Source organism: Talpa occidentalis, unplaced genomic scaffold (genome assembly GCF_014898055.3).
Source record: "Talpa occidentalis isolate TD23 unplaced genomic scaffold, MPIMG_talOcc4v2.1 talOcc4.11, whole genome shotgun sequence".
Taxonomy (NCBI): Eukaryota; Metazoa; Chordata; class Mammalia; order Eulipotyphla; family Talpidae; genus Talpa; species Talpa occidentalis.
The window spans coordinates 78,066,313-78,084,378 of NW_023601104.1; the positions used below are offsets into that span (position 1 = coordinate 78,066,313).

Consider the following 18,066-nt stretch of genomic DNA (forward strand, 5'->3'; position numbering starts at 1 on the left):
GTGAATACCACCGCAACCAAACCATATTTCCCAGGCTGTCCATTGCACCTGGAAACAGTGCCTGAGATGTTACCCAGCTTTTGCTTCAGAAAGTATGATCCCATATGCACAAATGCAATTTCTGGATAAAATACCCTTAACACCTTAAGCTCTTCCTTTTAGCTCTTTTAGATGAGAATCTTCCTTAGAAATGGTTTATGTGCTTGCTTCCTAAAGCCGAGACACCACCTGTCAGTTCCTTCTTCTGGATGACTGAGGGTCATGTTCCTAGACTGGGTTTTAAAGCTCGGTGACCGAGGTCATACAAAGTGCCACAACTGCTTCCCTTTCCCTCATGGCCCCAGACCGTTAAGCTCTTTGAGTCTCTATTTCTGCTTTGTAGCTGTTGGCTTATTTTCTTGTTTCCAGTCAACAAACTTTAATAGTTCTTCCTCCTCTCCAACCAACCCTATATCTTGTCAATAGCAAACCAAGTGCATCAGCTACTTATTGCTGAGTAACAAAACCCGTTAAAACATAGTAGCTTCCAACAATAGGCATTTTCTCACCTATCTATGAGCCCGCTGGCTTCATCAGCTCACCCTCGTGTCCATGTGCAGCTGGGATTGAGTAGGCAGCTCAACTGATCTTACCTGGACTATCTCAGATGTTTGGCTTCAGGTGGCTTGGGATGACCTCAGCTGGGACAACTGTGCTCTCCCCTGTCGTGGTCTCTCACTGCCAGCAGGCTTGTTGCCCCCACCGGCACAGCAGCATTCTAGGAGAGAGGGCAGAAGCATGCAGAGCCTCCTGAGGTTTGAAACTGGTGCTCCTCTCTCCTGCTGCATTTTATCAGATAAAGCAAATCACAAGTCCAGACCAGATTCAAGGGTTGGGAAAATAGACTCCAATTTTTTGTTTGAAATTGATCGATAATAACCGTGTCCATAGTCTTGATTCTAAAGCAAAAGAGTCTTCTTCTAAACAAGAGACAACATGCCAAGAGGCATAGAGTTTATTCATCTGCATACACTGCTTAGAGGTGCCTCTGGTCACTTACCTCACCAATTTTTTCTCAGTCATTGAACTTGCTAAATAATAAATTCTTACTCTTCTTTGCCAGCCTGGAGGGTGTTTTATTTCAGTTCACCCAAGCCTAAGAGTACTGGACAAACCAATTTTGCAAGTGCAAAAATCTATGTGCTGTAGTTCCAAATTGTCTGGAAAGCCTTAATGTTTTGCTGGACTTTCCGAGATACTTTTGCCCACTGGCAGTGACCCTGAGCCACACCTGGCCCTGCAGGCATCATGCCATGCTGCCCCCACCTGGAGAGATGAGCTGTAGCATTTTATATCTGTTCCTGTACTTGACTTGCCCTTACCTGTCCCTGGAGGTCATGTGTGTGTCACGGCTGACTGCTGAATTGATTTCTTCACCATCACCTTGCTGGCCCATCTCAAGATCGCTGCTGCTCCCTGAAATTGGATGCTGGTTCTTCCTCTGCCTCTTGACCCTCTGTGATCATGAAATGTAATTAATGAAATGAGATAAGACAGCGAAGGACTGGATACCTTAAGGGTCTATTAAGAACCTGCTAGGGTGATAGAAGCCTGTGAATTTCATGTCTAATGATAGCTTCAGAGAAGGGGGGAAGAAGGGACCAAGGAGGTCATTACAACTTTGCTTTTATGAAATTCCAGACACCATGGATCCTGGCTCCTCCTTTCTCCCAGCCCATCTTAGGTGACAGGAAAAAAACACAGAGGAAACATGATTACCAGGTTGCTTTTATTCAGATCCGTATCTGGAAGGACAAGATACGTGGCCTGACATGTGCTCTTCTTTCTGAGAGGCTGAATCCACTGCCACATCCCGACAGTCATCCTGAGTTTCTATATTAGATAGTTGTTTTTTTTCTGGGTGACCTGCAATTAAGTTCTTTCTTTATATTCGCTCTCCTCCCCACCTTCTCTAATGTGAAAAAGATTAGTTAATTGACAGGAACCAAACTTGCTTTTCTTTCTCTCAGTGCTACTCTACTTTTCATTCCTTTTTCTAATCAGACCATCTTCCTGCCCCAATTCCCTTTTGTGGCTTGTAGTTTAGAAAATGCCCATTCTGGGCCTCCCTGGTGACGCAGGCGGTTGAGCACAGTGCTGTGAAGTTGTACACAGCCTCTGCAGTGCCGGTTCGATCCCTGCCGGCCTCAGAGCAACCCACATGGCGAGCAGACCTCTCCTGTCTCGCCCGCTGCTCCCTTCAACGGTGTATTTCTTCAGTCTGCCTGTTCCATTCCCTGCTCTGTCTCTGGTGAATCCACTCACCCTCCCGCGCCTCTGGCCTTGTACCCCAGCTCTTGTATGCATAAAATAGATCTTTAAAAAAAAAAGAAAAGAAAAGAAAATGCCCATTCCACAGGGGGGGGCAAATATATCCTGCTATCCAACCCCTTTTCACACAGTTTCCAAGGTTCCTTCCCAGTTGGAGGTCCTGATTTCCTAGTGTGTGCTCAGCCACATTTCGATTGTATTTCCAAGTAGAATTGAGGTTCCCTCTTCCTTAATGCTCTGCCTGCCTTGCCTTGTTTCCCCAGGAATGGGCCTTTCTGTAGCAGCCACCTCGCTCACTGCCCCTCCTCCCAGAGCAGAGGGGATTTCGCCATCTCTCCCCTACCTGCCCTGTTGGTAGGATCCCAGACGTGAACTCTGCTCCTCAGATTCCTTCCGAGGAAGCCTCAACCCACAATGAACAGCACCTCTTCTTTCTCCAGCTTACCCCCCATGCTCTTTTAGGTCACATTCTATACAATTTCTAGCAGCATTATGAGTCTTTCTTTTTTTGGTAAGGAAGAGAAGGTAAAATCTAAAACTTTTTCTCCAAATTTTTCAAGAGGTCAGACTAAGTCTTCTGAATTTTTTTTCACTATTTCCATCCTCTCTAGGTTTCTCAAAGGTAGGACCTAACCAGCAATCTAAGTTGGGAAGTTATCATGATAACAACCTCCATTGTATATACTCCTCCCAAATTATGTTTTATATAATACATGTTTTACATAGGTATAAATATATGATATCATATGCATATATAAATAAATATGTATGTATGTAAAATATGTGTATAAATATAGCTATAATACCCAAGAGTGATCAGTGTAATGGGAAGCCGTGAGTTCTGTTAGCTCAGCACCAGCACCTTCCTGTGATCCAGAAGTGCTTCACTATTTCATGGCACCAGTAGGTGCTGGATAATGTTGATTGAATGACTGACTGATTACAGGCTTTACCTTGGGTGGTCATGTGGTGACTTTTTGCCACTGACTCTAAAGAGTGGGACAGGAGTGTGTGAACAAATCAGCCAGCTCCACACCTCCACCCAAGAAGCATCATAGAGTAGCCGATGATGGTGGTGAGAGCATTCACTAACCTGTCTAAGGATGTGAGTTTATCATTTGAAAATAACAAATCCATATAGTAATCAGGCAGAAGCAGTGCTAAGGGAACAAGCATGTTATAACTGCTTGATGAGAAATTATTTTCCTAATGAACTTTCTATATTTTTTCCATTTCCTTCTGATTAGTTAACACAGGCTACCCTAACAAAACACCACTGACTGAGTGGCTTAAACAACAGATATATTTTGTCTGGAGGCTGGAAGTCCAAGATGAAGGTGCCAATGGGGCAGGTTTCTGGTGTTGGGCCACTCTTCCTGGCTTGCAGGTGGCCATCTTCCTGCTGTGTCCACATGTGGCTGTCCCTCTACATGCACACACAGAGGAGACAACCCTGGTGTCCCTTCCTCTTCTTTTAAGGACAGTCTTCTAAGATGAGGATCTTGCCTGTAGGGCCTCATTGAAACTTAATTGCCTCCTTAAAGGATCTATCTTCAGAAACAGTCACACTGCATGTAGGGTGTCAACATAGGAATTTGGGGGGGATACACTTCGATCCATGACAGCTCCCAGTTTCACTTTTGTGCTACCCAGCTTGGGTTCGGTGACCATTCCTGGTCATTCTGCCATGACTAGATGCAGGACTTACATATACATGGCAGCCCCTGAAATAGCCCTCTACATGTGCAGGGGGCACTTCCTGGAAGATTAATAAAACTGAGCAGGAACCCAGCAATGTTCTCTGTGCTAGCTCCTCCATGTTGGCAGATTCCTCACCCTCCAGGGTCTCTACCTGCTTCATCCAACCCCCTAGAGAGACAGCATGAGGGTTAACACTGTATTCCTCAACCATGTTGCTCTCTCCATTTGCACTACCTTTCACTCCTAGGAAATGACCTCAGCCTCGGAGCAGACTCAAAGGCCTTTTACCCTCTCTGCATAAAGTACAAATGGTATCCTGTGTAGTCAACCCATTGTTTCTATCCTCTCCTGCAGCTTGATCACTTACACGGAACAGTATGTGGAATACGATCCTTTGATCACACCGGCCGAGCCGTCCAATCCCTGGATCAGCGACGATGTTGCTTTATGGGACATAGAGATGAGGTAAAAAAAAAAAAAAATGCATTTTCATGTTTAAGAGTAAGAGGGATGTGAAAGAAATGTTATGAAATTATGAGATCACAGGATTTCCTCTCGTATTTTGTCACCATTCAGAGAGCCCTCAAGTAACTTCCAGACTGAGTTCTGCTTACTCAGTTTGTCTTTCATAATTCTTGTTTGTACATGGATCTTTCTGGCTTCCCTCTCACCTCTCTCTGACTCTTTGGACATTGCAATAACCGGGACAGTCCCTCACATCTCCCATTTCTGGTCACTGAAGGGAAAGAATCTGTTGGTCAATTGGTTTTTTCATATTAAACAGCAGCAGCAATAATAACACCAAGCATTTATTCCATACTGACCACATAGTAAATGCCTTACATGGCATCCCCACAACAGGTCAACATTATTCTCAGCAGTAAACAAATGAGGAGACTAAGGCACAGAGGAGTTAATAAACTTTTCTGAGGTCACACAGCAAGCTGGTGGCAGAGTTAGGATTAGACCCCAAGCAGATGCTCCAGAGCTGTGGTTTTCTGCACTCTGCTCTTCATAATGGGCAACAGCTATCACATTGAGCCCCTCCTTTCCCATGGGGAAAGCAAGCGTGTCTACTTATTGGCTGAGGGGCCAAGCCTAGAGGGCTCTGGACTGTTGTCACAGTATGGAAAGAAGTACGTGGATGATGCCGGTGTGGTGTGACTTTGCACCTTCTGCCCTCAACAAAACAACTTTCTATTTGGGTTTTTCTTGGTATCCCCTCATTCACTTTCATGCTTGCTCTTTTTGTTTTGTTTTGTTTTGTTTTGTTTTGTTTTGTTTTGTTTTGTTTTGTTTCTTGAATTGGAAAAAACTAAAGTCATCAATGCTTATTATAAAAAATTCAAACTAGGGCACAAGGGGTTAAGCACAGCACTGTGAAGCTAACCACAGCCACTGCAGCACGAGTTCAATCCCTGGCCAGGGAGATACCCACATGGCGCAGCAGACCTCTCCTGGCTCACCCCCTGCTCCCCTCAACAGTATTTCAGTCAATCTACCTGTTCTGTTCCCCACTCTGTCTCCGGTGAATCCTCTTACCACCCACACCTCTGGCCTGTACCCCAGTTCTTGTATGCATAAATAAATAAATCTTTTCAAAAAAAGAAAAAAAATCAAACTAGTGAGATGTACATAACGTAGAAAATTCTCTCTTTCTCCAACTCCATCTCACTTTCCAGAATGAACCTTTGTTCATAGTCTAATGCCATGTTCCCAAATTGCACCAGGGACCTTAGAGTCACATTCTAAATCTTTGAGGAAACACAGTGGTATTTGACATATGATCACACTACATTCCTTCCAATGATGTCATCTCTTTGCAAAGCTGGGTTTTCAGTTGCTGTGATAAAAAGCAAGTACTATGCAAAAGTCAACATGGAATAGGAATGAAGGTAACAGGCACCAATTGATTCCAAAGCATGAGAATGATGCATGGAGTCCAACAGGCATGCAGTGTGTTTATTTAAGAATAAAGTGAATTAGGCCTCCCTGGTGGCACAAGGGGTTAAGCACAGCACTGTGAAGCTATCCGAAGCCTCTGCAGCACAAGTTCGAACCCCAGCTGGTCAGGGAGCTACCCACGCGGCACAACAGACCTCTCCTGACTTGTCCGCTGCTCTCTTCAGCAGTGTATTTCAGTCAGTCTGCCTGTTCTGTTCCCCAGTCTGTCTCTGGTGAATCCTATCACCTACCGCACCTCTGACCTGTATCCCAGTTCTTGTATGAATAAATAAATAAATCTTTAAAAAAAAGAATGAAGTAAATTGATAATTTTTCTTTCAGTGTATATATACTTCAAATAGCTACCAAGTTGTTAGGACACAAGTTGTTATTAAATTTTTTGGAGCTGACTTAGGATTTGTTTGCTTTTTTGTTTGCCTTGTTTTTTGTTTGCCTGGGGGCAGCTGAAACACTAAGGATGCCATGAACTCAAAAAATTTGGGAGCCTTAATTGAGTGTCTAATCATATTCTTTTGCACAAATGAGTTCATTATATCTATAATGCTCTATAGTTTTTAACTAGTGATATAACAGTCTTTCCATGTGAACACACATAGATCCTCCTTATACTTTTTAACAACTACATCGTGACCCCTTGCATGGGTGTAATTTATTTAATTAATAAATTGGTTATATGACCCAGGTGATAAAATTTTTTCAAAGATGTATTTATTTATTTATTTATTTTTAATTTATATAAGCACTGGGTACAGTCAGAAGTGCGGGAGAGTGAGAGAATTCACCAGAGCCAGAGTGGGGAGCAGAATAGGCAGACTGACAAAATACACTACTGAGGGGAGCAGCTAGTGCAGCAGGAGAGGTCTGCACGCCATGCGGGACCCTCGCCAGCCGGCCAGGGATTGATCTGGCGCTGCAGAGGCTGCAGACAGCTTCGCAGCCCAGCACTCAACCGCTGTGCCACCGGGGAGGCCCTGTTTATTTATTTACGTGTAGAAGAACTGGGGTGTAGGTCAGAGGTGCGGGGAGTGAGAGAATTCAACAGAGACAGAGTGGGGAAAGCAGAACAGGCAGACTGACTGAAATATACTGCTGAAGGGAGCAGCAGGCAAGACAGGAGAGGCCTGCGGCGCTGTGTGGGCAGCTCCCCGTCCTGAGATTGAACTCAGGCCGCAGCAGTGATAGCACTGGGACTTAATCCCTACACCACAAGGGAGGGCCTGATAAATATTTAGATTGTACTTTTTTTCTTTTGCTAACAAAAACAATTATGAAATGAACAGCCTTATATGCGAGTCCAATTATTTCTTCAAGACAAATTCCTAGGGGTGGAATTGCTAAGCATGGTATGCATATTTTAATTTTAGCTCATGTAGACAGATTCCTCTTGAGCAAAATTCTAACAACTTTTTTCATGCCTCCACCTTAAAAGTGCCCAATTCCTACATCTTCACCCACTCAGCCAGTATTAATCTTTTTTTATCTTTGCAGATCTGATAATGCAAATCTCATTTGAATTCTCATTTCTTTAATATATTAAGAGTCTTTTCTCACAATTAGTAGATATTTATTCTTGTTTCGTGGTTTGGATATTTTGTGTTCCTTGCCCACTTTTCTAGTAGTGTGTTTGCTTCAGATGTTGGGATACAAACAGTCACATTTACCTGTATCGTATATTTTATCTTTTTTCCTGATATTGTATGTTTTATGAATATCATTCCTCTTTCTTATTCCTTTTCTTCTTCTCTGACTTTTACTTTCTTAACCAACTTTTGTACTAGCTTTGCTACTCTGCTTTCTATTCTAGTCCATGTACTTTAAAATGTTTCAATTAAAGATGTCATTAATTTATGCAAATAATAATGGTGCATATAAAGTGAAAACTCTCCCTTAACCTCCCAACCCCTTTCTCCCCCAGGGATATGTTAACCTGATATATTTTAAACCAACATTTTGTGACATATTTCTCTGTTGACTTTAAAAGAAAAATGATATGTAGATGGTATCTTCTTTCTAATATTTCTGACATGCCCTGGGATTACCTTCTAATCTGATCTAGGAACTGAAATCTTTCTTTAACTCGGCGTCGTTCTCTCTCTCTCTTTTAAAAAATAAGCTACTGCTGCTCTTTTTCTGCCCTAACCTCCCATTTCAGGAAACCCTTTTGTAGGAATTCTGGGCCTCTGTCACAGGGAACCATGTCTCTTATCTTCTCTCTCTTAGTCTTTTTTATTCTCTATTCAATGAGAGAATTCCTCGAATTACTCTCAGAGTCACTCAGAGTTTGGTTTTCAATGATGTTCGTTCTGTGATATTTATACATTAATGAGTTTTTTCTTTTCCTACTGAGTACTGGGAGAGTGGTTGACAATTATGCTTTTCATTTCAAAGAATTCATAATATTTCTTGGACTATTTTTTTCTTAGTAGCCTATTCTGTTCATTTGATGTTTATCCTCTTGAATCCCTCTAAGGATGTGATACATATATTTTTATATATCCCCTCTCTATTATGTCACTTAGTCTGTTTGACTAGGGGTCACTGATCAGAGAATCATTGTCTCTTGTCATTGTTTCCTTAATATCTGCTCATACATAGCAGTCTTTCCATATACTCAGAAATACTCAGTCTTTCCATATACTTGCTGCATGATTTTCATAAATGAAGAGCTTGGCTCTCAACCCTGGTCAAACAAGAATCATCTGGAGGGTTTATAAATATACCAACATTTAGACTCTTCCCTGGGGCTTTAAATCAGAATTTCTGGCTATAGGTCATTGGTATTTCTGACCAAGTGATTCTAATGTTCAGCACTGGTCCAGATGGGCTGTATCATAGCTGATGAGGGCTCCCTCAGCCGCTGTGTGGGTCCTGGCTCCCAAATCTTGGGGTGCACCAGAATAACCTGGGGTGCTCACTAAAAATCCAGATGCTCCAAGTGGCATGCTTTTAGCAAGCATTCTAGGCTATTCTTAGGCACAGCACAGTTTGCATAGTTCTGGGTCAGTGGGTTTGCCCCACCCACGCCAGCAGGCTTCCCTCTGAGCAGTTCCCCTAAGTGTGTTCATGAGAGGGTACAGGTAACTCCGCAGGGTTCTTCCTGGGGTCCTGGGAACATGGTCCAGGATCAGACTGAAGCTGGGCCCTCAGAGTGAGGGCTGGGGGGCTCCAGCCTGCCTGCCTTCATGACATCCAGTGGCTGGGTGCTCGGTTCTGTGTTTTAGGTCCTGAGGAGTTTCTGAAGTTCGTTTTTTTCCTCTCTACAGTGCTCCCCAATAAGTCCACTCTTCTCATTTCTGCTACAGGATCTTAGGGGAACTGATAAGATTGGCAAAAGCCAATGAGAAGTTGGGGGAAGGTGGCAGTGTCTGAAAGTCTCCCTAGTTGGCTGAGGTGTCTTGTCCTCTGTATTTTCTGTTTCACCCCTAGGTCAGTAGAGACCTCTGGTGTATTGCCCATATCAGAAACTGAGCAGAAAACATGCCCCGTTTCCAGAGAAGACCCTCTCTGCCTCATGGAGCCTGGATTCCATAGTTCTGAGTTTCTCCCCATGCCCTCTGTCCAGTGCCCACCAATGGCCTCCAACTCCAGTCCTGCAGATCAGAGCTGGGGACTTTCCCCGGACTTCTGCTGGGGACACCCAGTTACATTCCTCTCTGATGGTCCAATCGGAATCATAAGATGCTCTCAACCAGCTGTATCACCAGTTTAGTCCATCTGCTTCCTGTCTTCCCAAGATTGCTCAAGGTTTATCATCTGCTGATGGGAAATGTGTTCACCTCTACAGACTATGGGGTTATAAATAGATGTGTATATTTGTGTATATAGTTTATCTCTAAACTATAATTTTTAACATGCATATATATTTATATATAATTATATGTGTATATTTAAATACTTGTGTATGTGTATAGATAGATAGATATATCTATTTCACTGAACTCTTACCTGGCCTGCTCCCTCTTTCTGAAGCACTCTGCTGGGTCCCCACGTGGCTGGGTTTCCTTCTCATCTATGTCCCACCTGGCATCTGTGTCCCTTCCTCGGAAGGGCCTGCTGTGACCACTCAGTCCATAGTGGCTACCCTGTCCACCCTGTCTTTTCTTCCTACATCCTCCCCTTAGTTCTTTTCCCAAATAGGATTTAAAATTATCTGTGCACCGAGACCTGTGTTTGGTACACAGTAGGCATTTGGAAAGTATTGGTTGGATGTTAGATAGACGTGACTATTCCTCTGCTTGTTTCACTGGTGTTCGGGAATGGAGGAGAGGGAAGTGCATGAACTTGCTTGCCCTGGACGATGCTGGGACTCCCTCCTTCATTCTGGAAGTCACAAATAAGCACATGATAATTTGTGGCAATGGTGGTCGCCTGCCTGTTGGCTTATCTCAGCCTGTCAACACTTTGTGCCCAAGCGGGTGACACCTGCCCCTCCCGGCAGTGCTGCGAGCCTGCTCTGATTGCTCAGGCTTCTGCTCTGAGCCGTGACCCACCACCCACAATGTCTGTCCACCTTCAGGCAGAATCAAGCTACTCAGATGCAAGTGAAATAAAGAGAACGCATGAAAGCCTGTTTCCTCTCCCAGTAGGACCTTCCTATTCACTCGATGCTGGCAGTGACTAGGAACCTGTCTGGGATCAGCGCCAAAAACCTGCTTCAGCCTAGAGATTGTTCCTGTCCACAAAACAAAGGCTGGAGATGACCAGTAAAGTAATCAAGTCATTTTTACTCACCTTAGCTTAATTCTACAAATATGTATTGAAAACTTATCATGTGCCCAGTTCTGATCAAGAAGGGCTCTCAAGATACAAATGGGGGCCTCCCCAGTGGTGCAGTGGGTTGAGCACAGCACTGTGAAGCTGTCTGCAGCCTTTGCAGCACCAATTCGATTCCCAGCCAGCCAGGGAGATTCCCACATGACATGGCAGACCTCTCCTGTCGTGGCTGCTGTTCCCCTCAGCAGTGTATTTTGGTCATCTGCCTGTTTTGCTCTCCACTCTGTCTCTAGTGAATCCTCTCACCCTCCTGCACCTCTGGCCTGTGCCCCAGTGCTTGTATAAAAATAAATAAGTCTTTTTTTAAAAAAAAGATACAAATGGGGCAAGGTAAATAAAACGTGTATCCTGCCACCTGGCCATAGGCTCCCTCCTCCTTTGACAAAGGATATTGATAAGTCACATGTAACACAATGTCAGGCTGTGAGGGCAGAGCTGTCAGCAGAGCTGCCAGGAGAGGGCTGGGCTGTGCAGAGTGGGGAAAATGTAGTTTTTGCTCCTGAAAGGGGAGACCAAAGGACAGTGAAAAGCAAGGAGACAGGAACTAGTGATGAGAGAGACCAAGCCCTGAGCAGGGCCAGGAAAATTCTAGCACTAAGCATCCAAGAGCTTTTCAAGGATTTTTAAATTGTCTCAGACTCTTGAATTTTAGTGAAGTCTTCTACCCCACCCACAACACCTCATATGAAAGAGGCTTCGAGCGAAGACAGGTGAAGGTGTGTGGAAGAGCAGACGTAGCGCATGAGGCAGCAGGATGTCTTGGGATCCATGTGAGGCTTTGGCTTCTACTGGGTGTGAGTGGGGTCCAGGTGGGCTCTTACCATGTTTAGGGCAGAGGGCATACCTAAACCTGTGTCAGCAACATCTGGATTCTAGAAACATGAAGAACATTCTGTTTCTGCCGTATGTTGACCATAGGCAGCCCTGGGGAGACAGCACAGGGTTTAACAGAATCACTGGGAAGATGATACAGGATGTTGCATAAATAATAAAACGTTCCACTTTAATCATCTCTCATTCTCCAACTATGAAGTCTAGAAATGAATGTTTTTATTCAGAGGGTAAAAAGACTGCCCTTAAAAATTCTGAGAAGTAAAGTTAAGTTAAAGAAACTAGTGAAAGCAAGGGCTCCCCATTGAGGGAAAAATACAGCCAAAAGTTGCCAGATCACAGTTGGAGAGAATGCTGTAGTCTAGACACTGCCAGGAGGGTGTCTCAGGAGCTACTGGAGAGTGTTCTGTTATTGCCGTTAACCAGACAGTCGATCAAACAAAAACCTGGCCTTGCCAGCAGAACTGTGGCTCATCATTTGCTCTCACCACAAGATTTAGGGTTAGATTCCTCTCTCCGCTGGGTGTGGCAAATGAGCAAAGAGCTACAAGGAACCTGACTCATCCTGCTGGACCACAGGCATCCTCTGGCATCCTGCCAGCCCGACCTGCCAGAGGCAGACTGTCCATGCTCAGCAAGTTTGATAGAACTATTAATCCAGGATATTAGTCACGCTCCTTCCCAGTGGTAGTCAGATTCTAAATACGGCCCCCTCCGTGCCTTCCCTTTTTGTCTGCATGGGCAACTTTTCACATCAGAGACCCACCTCTCCCTTTTCATCTGGACTGGCCTCGGTGCCTCATTTGACCAATGGAATATGGTAGAAATAATGTTAGAGAACAGGTGATAGAGCAGCCCTGAGGCTTCTCCCTTGGTTATTTGAAACAATTGCTCCTGAGATTTTCCTTCTTGGAACCCACCAGCCATGCTGTGTGAAGCCCAAGCCACTGGAGAACCACAAGGTCGACAGTCTCAGCTGAGCTCCTGGCCAATCAGCAGCATCCACTGCATTGGATGAGCCCCCCTGGATGCGCACCCCAGTCAAGCCTTTAGATGACCCCACCTCCAGCCTCTGACTACAGATATTTGAAAGCCCCCAAATGAGAAGCACTCAGCCAAGGCCAGTGGAATAGTAAGAGAGGATACCTTGGTATGAAAATAGCAAATTGCTCTTTCATGCCACTGAGATAACTGTGAGATAGTGTTAGATATCTGTGATATCTGTGAGATAGATAACACTGAGATAATGTTACACAGCAATAAATAATGGGCCTACCCCCCCCCCGCCCTTGGTGTATTTAGGACCCTTAGATTGTTCTTGAAGCATTAAATAAAATTGTGATGGTTCTGTCAGTAGCTTTGGCCATGGGAAGGGGTCACTGGACATTCCTACTCTTGAAGAACTGTCCTTTGTTTCATAATTTTTGCAATAAATCAAAAACCTTTCTAAGCTAGCTGGTATCTTTCCCCCAGTATTGGTTTAGATAATAAATCAGGGAAATACAACAAAAGGAAAGATATTTGAAGTGGAATAAAAGAATCAGCTTTGAAGACAGGCAGACCCTGCTTCTAATTCACACAACTGCCAGCTGTGTGGCTTTGGGCAATCTGATGAGTCCTTTGAACTCTGGAAATTTAAATATAAACCTCCACCTCTCTCACTGATGTTGAGACTCAAATGAGCTACTTACTGTAAGGGAGGCTCCTTGCACCATGCCTGACATTGTGTGGCCCCTACAGAAATGAGTGTTTTATAGGTACTTGCTTCCTCTGAATATGGCTTTCTTGCCTTCACTTAGGGAAATTCCCCCACGTTCTTTTGATTGGAAGGTCAGTTGGAATGAATGATGACTTCCTTGGAGAACCATCTGTCCTTGCTAGGTGTTGGTTTGAACTTCCCAGGGGAAAGTAAGAATTTAGTGAGACTCAATGGGTAGAGAAGACAAGTAAGAGTTAGGAAAAGGCATCCTGCTAGTGTTAGAAAATGCTAGATAACTCACATCACCTACATCTCCATACACACTTTTTTATTGATTTCCTCTTGATGTTGAACATTTTCTATGTGAAAAACAGTGTGGTGAATACAAAGACATGAGACATGGACTCCGACTGAAGGAGTTCACAAGATAGTGGGGGAGACAATGACATAGCCTTTAAGAAGCTAAATGATGATACAAAGCAATAGTAAAAAATATACATATCACAAGGAAACATTTCTACACAATGGATAGTAATAAATTCCATGGATAGACTGATTGAGCCTGGCCAAGAGAGAGCCGCTGTACCTATCACCTGGGGGAGAGTGTCCAGAGATCTTAATTTTCAGAATTATTTCAGAACCACAGAGACTATTCAGCAGTAGTAGCATGTTCAAATCTGATATTAAAACATATAGGGAATGATGCTTGGAAACACCTAAGTGATACAGGAAAGATGCATATAAAGGAGTTATAGCCAAGGACCTTTTAATAGAATAGATCTTGAGGGACAGATGTCCTCGGAGGAAAAAGGGGCAGATGTGGAGCATTCAGTAATAGAAATATGATTATGAATGATGGATAGTCAAGAGAACACAAATGTGCTAGGTTGAAGGGTGTCACCCCCAAAATGCATGTCCTTCCTGGAATCTCAGAATGTGACTTTACTTGGAAACAAGACTGTTACAGATGCAGTTGTGCTGGAGTAGAGTGGGCTCCTTGTCACCATGATTGTCATGTTCATGAGACAGCAGAGACACAGGGTCTATGCCATGTATAGACACAGATACATGGGGAGATGATCATGTGACCACAGAGGCAGATTGGAGTGATGTGTCCACAGGCCAAGGAATGCCCAGGGTTGCTGACAACATCAGAAGCTTAGAGAAAGGCAGGTGTAGATGCTCCCCTTGAACCTTCAGAGACTTCAGACTAACTCTCCAGAACTGTGAGAGAATAAACATCCACCATTTTAAGTCACCAGTTTTTTGGTAGTTATGATAGTCTCCCTAGAAAACTACAACAGGGTTTCCTCCTCATCTTGCTGAAGAGAGGGTGACCTGTAGCTGTCTGTCCTAAAGTGATACCTCAAGCTTTCTGTCCCACTGCCCCCCAAAATGGCCCCTCTCCCTTGTCTCACCCCTGAGACCACCGAGGAAACTGACAGGATGAATGTGGACTCACTGCTTGAGTACCAGAAAGTGGGTGACACTGGTGGTGGGCATGTACCCCAAGGCAGCTGCTGCAAAGACTGAGCAACTTAACACATCTGGTCCTCTGGGTACAGCCTTTGATTGGGGTGCACCTGCCATCAGCACCATCCCTGCATAGCCTGCCACCTTGACTGGCAAAGAGCAGATGATTGAACCCATTCCAGGTCACAGCAAGACCCTGGCAGAACGAGACAGCATCCTGCTGCTCTCCAGGGCTTACGTTTGCTGCTGGCCTCAACCCCGCGCCTGTTTCTCTGAAACACTGCTTTTTGTCCAATAGAAAAGTATCAAGTTTGACTGGTTCTGTGGCTTGAGTTTGAGAGAATCCAGTATTTGTCTTCCTGTCTCATTGTAAAAGGTCCAGGCTGGTGTGTTGGAAGAGATCTTTCCCAGAATTCTCCATCGTTTGGCCTGATGGTCTTGCTCTACCTCCTGTGACCCTATTGGGCCAAGCCTGGAGGCATGGAGCATGCACAAGAACCTCCCTGAGCCCCCAAGGACACAACCTCAAAATTGGAAGATCCTGCTGCTGCTGAGCACAACTAGCCATGCAGAAATAGAAGGGCTGCACTTGAATTGCTTAAGTCCAGAACTGTGCTTTCCAATACAGTAGCCACCAACCAATATGGCCATTTAAATGTAAAATTTAAACATTAAATTAAATTTTTTAATTAATGAATAAATGTTTTCCTAATTATGTTTATTAAGTTAAAGTAGGTTTACATCTTTGTATCTGCTATAGATTATAGGTTCAAACCTCTACAAATGTCTACTTTCATAGCCTGCCAAAACCCACACATCCCTCCACCATGTCCCATCAGGCCTCTTCCCTCCCCATGCCCTTGCATCTTCCCCTCAGTTAAAATTTAAATTTAGGGGCCTCCCCGGTGGCGCAGCGGTTGAGCGCTGGGCTGCGAAGCTGCCCGCAGCCTCTGCAGCACCGGTTCAATCCCCGGCCACCAGCGAGGGTCCCACATGGCGGGCAGACCTCTCCTGCCGCCCGCTGCTCCCCTCAGCAGTGTACTTCGGTCCTTCTGCCTGTTCTTCTCCCTGCTCTGGCTCTGGTGAATTCTCTCTCCCTCCCGTGCTTCTGACTGTACCCAGTGCTTATATAAATAAATAAATAAATCTTTAAAAAAAATTTAAATTTAAACTTAAACTTTAGTTCAAATTTATTTAAATAAATTTATTCCATCACTTTCTAGTCCCTGGACAAATGATCATTCTGTCTTGGTTTCTCAATCTATAAAATGGCAATCATGTTAGTACTGTTTTCCCCAGAATAGTTGTGAAGCCCCAGAGAGTTAACACATGTAAATGCTGGGAACATGTCTAGAGCTGTGTGAGCACATGCAGGTGGAATCAATAAGTGGAGACACCCCTCTGTCCTAGACAGCGCGGAGGCCTGCCTAGAGGCGCGGATGCACTCTGACCTGGTGTCTATACACGGGATTCCTTTCTCCCCTGTGCATTGAGGAACAGATGGAGGGTGGGAAATATTAACAAAAGGCTGCATTCACAAGACATCCTCATTTATATTTTTTAAAATGGTGGAAAAGTGATGAAGCCAACAGTTGGGCTTATAAATAATGGGAATGGTCCCGGGACGCCAGATCAGTGAGGTGGTTGTCTGTCCTGCAGCCACTCAATGAGCATCCTGTTGTCCTTTTTAAGGATATTTTTTATTGTTTTGTTGGTTACTGTTGGCATACAAAAGACTTTGGAGTTTGCATAGGTTTTATAGAATCTATTGCTTAAATATGAGATTTTCCCATTGTTGTATGGCAGCAAAATAGATTTACAACATTCAAGACTGTGACACAGTTTTTCCCTGGTATTGGTCATTTTTAACCTTTTTTGTTTCCTCCAAAAGCAAGGAGCCCAGCCAGCAGCGAGTGAAGAGATGGGGCTTCTCCTTTGATGAGATACTGAAGGACCAGGTGGGACGGGACCAATTCCTACGATTCCTGGAGTCCGAATTCAGCTCAGAAAACCTCAGGTAAATATTATATTATATATTTTGAATATTATATTCAAATTTCAGCTAATCTGGCTAAGGCCAAAATGGAGGAGACACTTTGTAGGGAGCTTTGTCATCATATGTTAGCTCTCCCAACACCAGCGTTTTTAGTTCTTTCAGTCCAGATGACAATTTTCAAGTTATTGAAGACATGCCTTCAATGATAAGAAAATGGTCAAGTGGATTGGATCACACCAATCTTTAGCTGAAACCATAGAACCATGGAGCTTCCGAGTGGAAGAGGCAACCAAGAGACCCTCTCCATCAAATCGCCCCCAGCCTGGAGTCCTACAGACTCAGCAAGCTAAATAGAAGGAAAGAGGAGACTTGGGCTCCACTTCAGAATTTCAAAAAGCCAAACTAAACAGCATTCAATTAATGGAGGCATAACTGTGAAAGTGAATTAAATCAAGCTTTTCCTTTAGCGGGAAGTCCATCCGTCTACATAGCAGTTAATCTGGTTGCTGATGCCAGTGAGAACAACTGATTGTTCCTATTGGTCTCTGACTAATCAGGATCAGGGAAATGTATTAACATATGAATGCTATTACTTAAAGAAAAAAATACAACTTTCAAAACACAGGGCCCATTGTGAGGAGGAAGAAAAGGGAAGATACTGGTTACAAGGAGGGGGTCCTTGGGCTTCTTGGGAGACCCTCATGGTATTTTGCATGGAACACAGAGACCCAGGGAAAACTTACCACTCATCTAAGCCCCTTTAGTAATCTTAGCAAACTGGTGACTTCTTGGTGGCTCGGATGGAAATCTCAGTGTTTTCTTGTTGGCACAAGCTTCTCTTTCATATATGAGGTTGACTCCTGTCTTCTAATGGCCTTTTTTTCAAAGAGTGGCATTATTAACTTTTTAAAAATAATTTTTAACTTTAAAAAGTCAGAGCATATACAGCAGGTGAAAAACTGTTTGTTACGGTGTTAATGTGCGAAATCCATTTTATTTATTGGGCATTAGAGACCCTATCAGTCCCACACATCAATCAAGTGATATTTATTACACACCTATGCTGTATCAAGAATCTGCTGAGGGATGCAGGAAAATCAAGATTCGGGATCTCCACCTGCAATGACCTTGTAGGTCCTTGAGGAAGAAACTATTAAATCATTAATTGAGTAGAAACAAGTATAAACTCCAAAAAACATATGGAAAGTTTTTATTTATTTATTGTTAAAGATTTATTTTCATTTATTTATGGATACAAGAACTGGGGTATAGGCCAGAGGTGCAGGGGTGAGAGGATTCACCAGAGACAGAGTGGGGA

General features: G+C 43.9%; 1 protein-coding gene across 14 annotated transcripts in view; it reads left to right on the forward strand.

Moving 5' to 3' along the window:
• The window catches only part of RGS6 (regulator of G protein signaling 6), a 511,546-nt gene that overhangs the window by 445,022 nt on the left and 48,458 nt on the right, over positions 1–18,066 (forward strand). For all 14 annotated transcript variants that reach the window (XM_054691397.1, XM_054691396.1, XM_037503635.2 and 11 more), the window contains 2 exons: positions 4,366–4,476; positions 16,644–16,769. In XM_054691397.1, the coding sequence (XP_054547372.1) occupies positions 4,366–4,476; positions 16,644–16,769 (237 nt within the window). The remainder of the gene's footprint in view (positions 1–4,365; positions 4,477–16,643; positions 16,770–18,066) is intronic.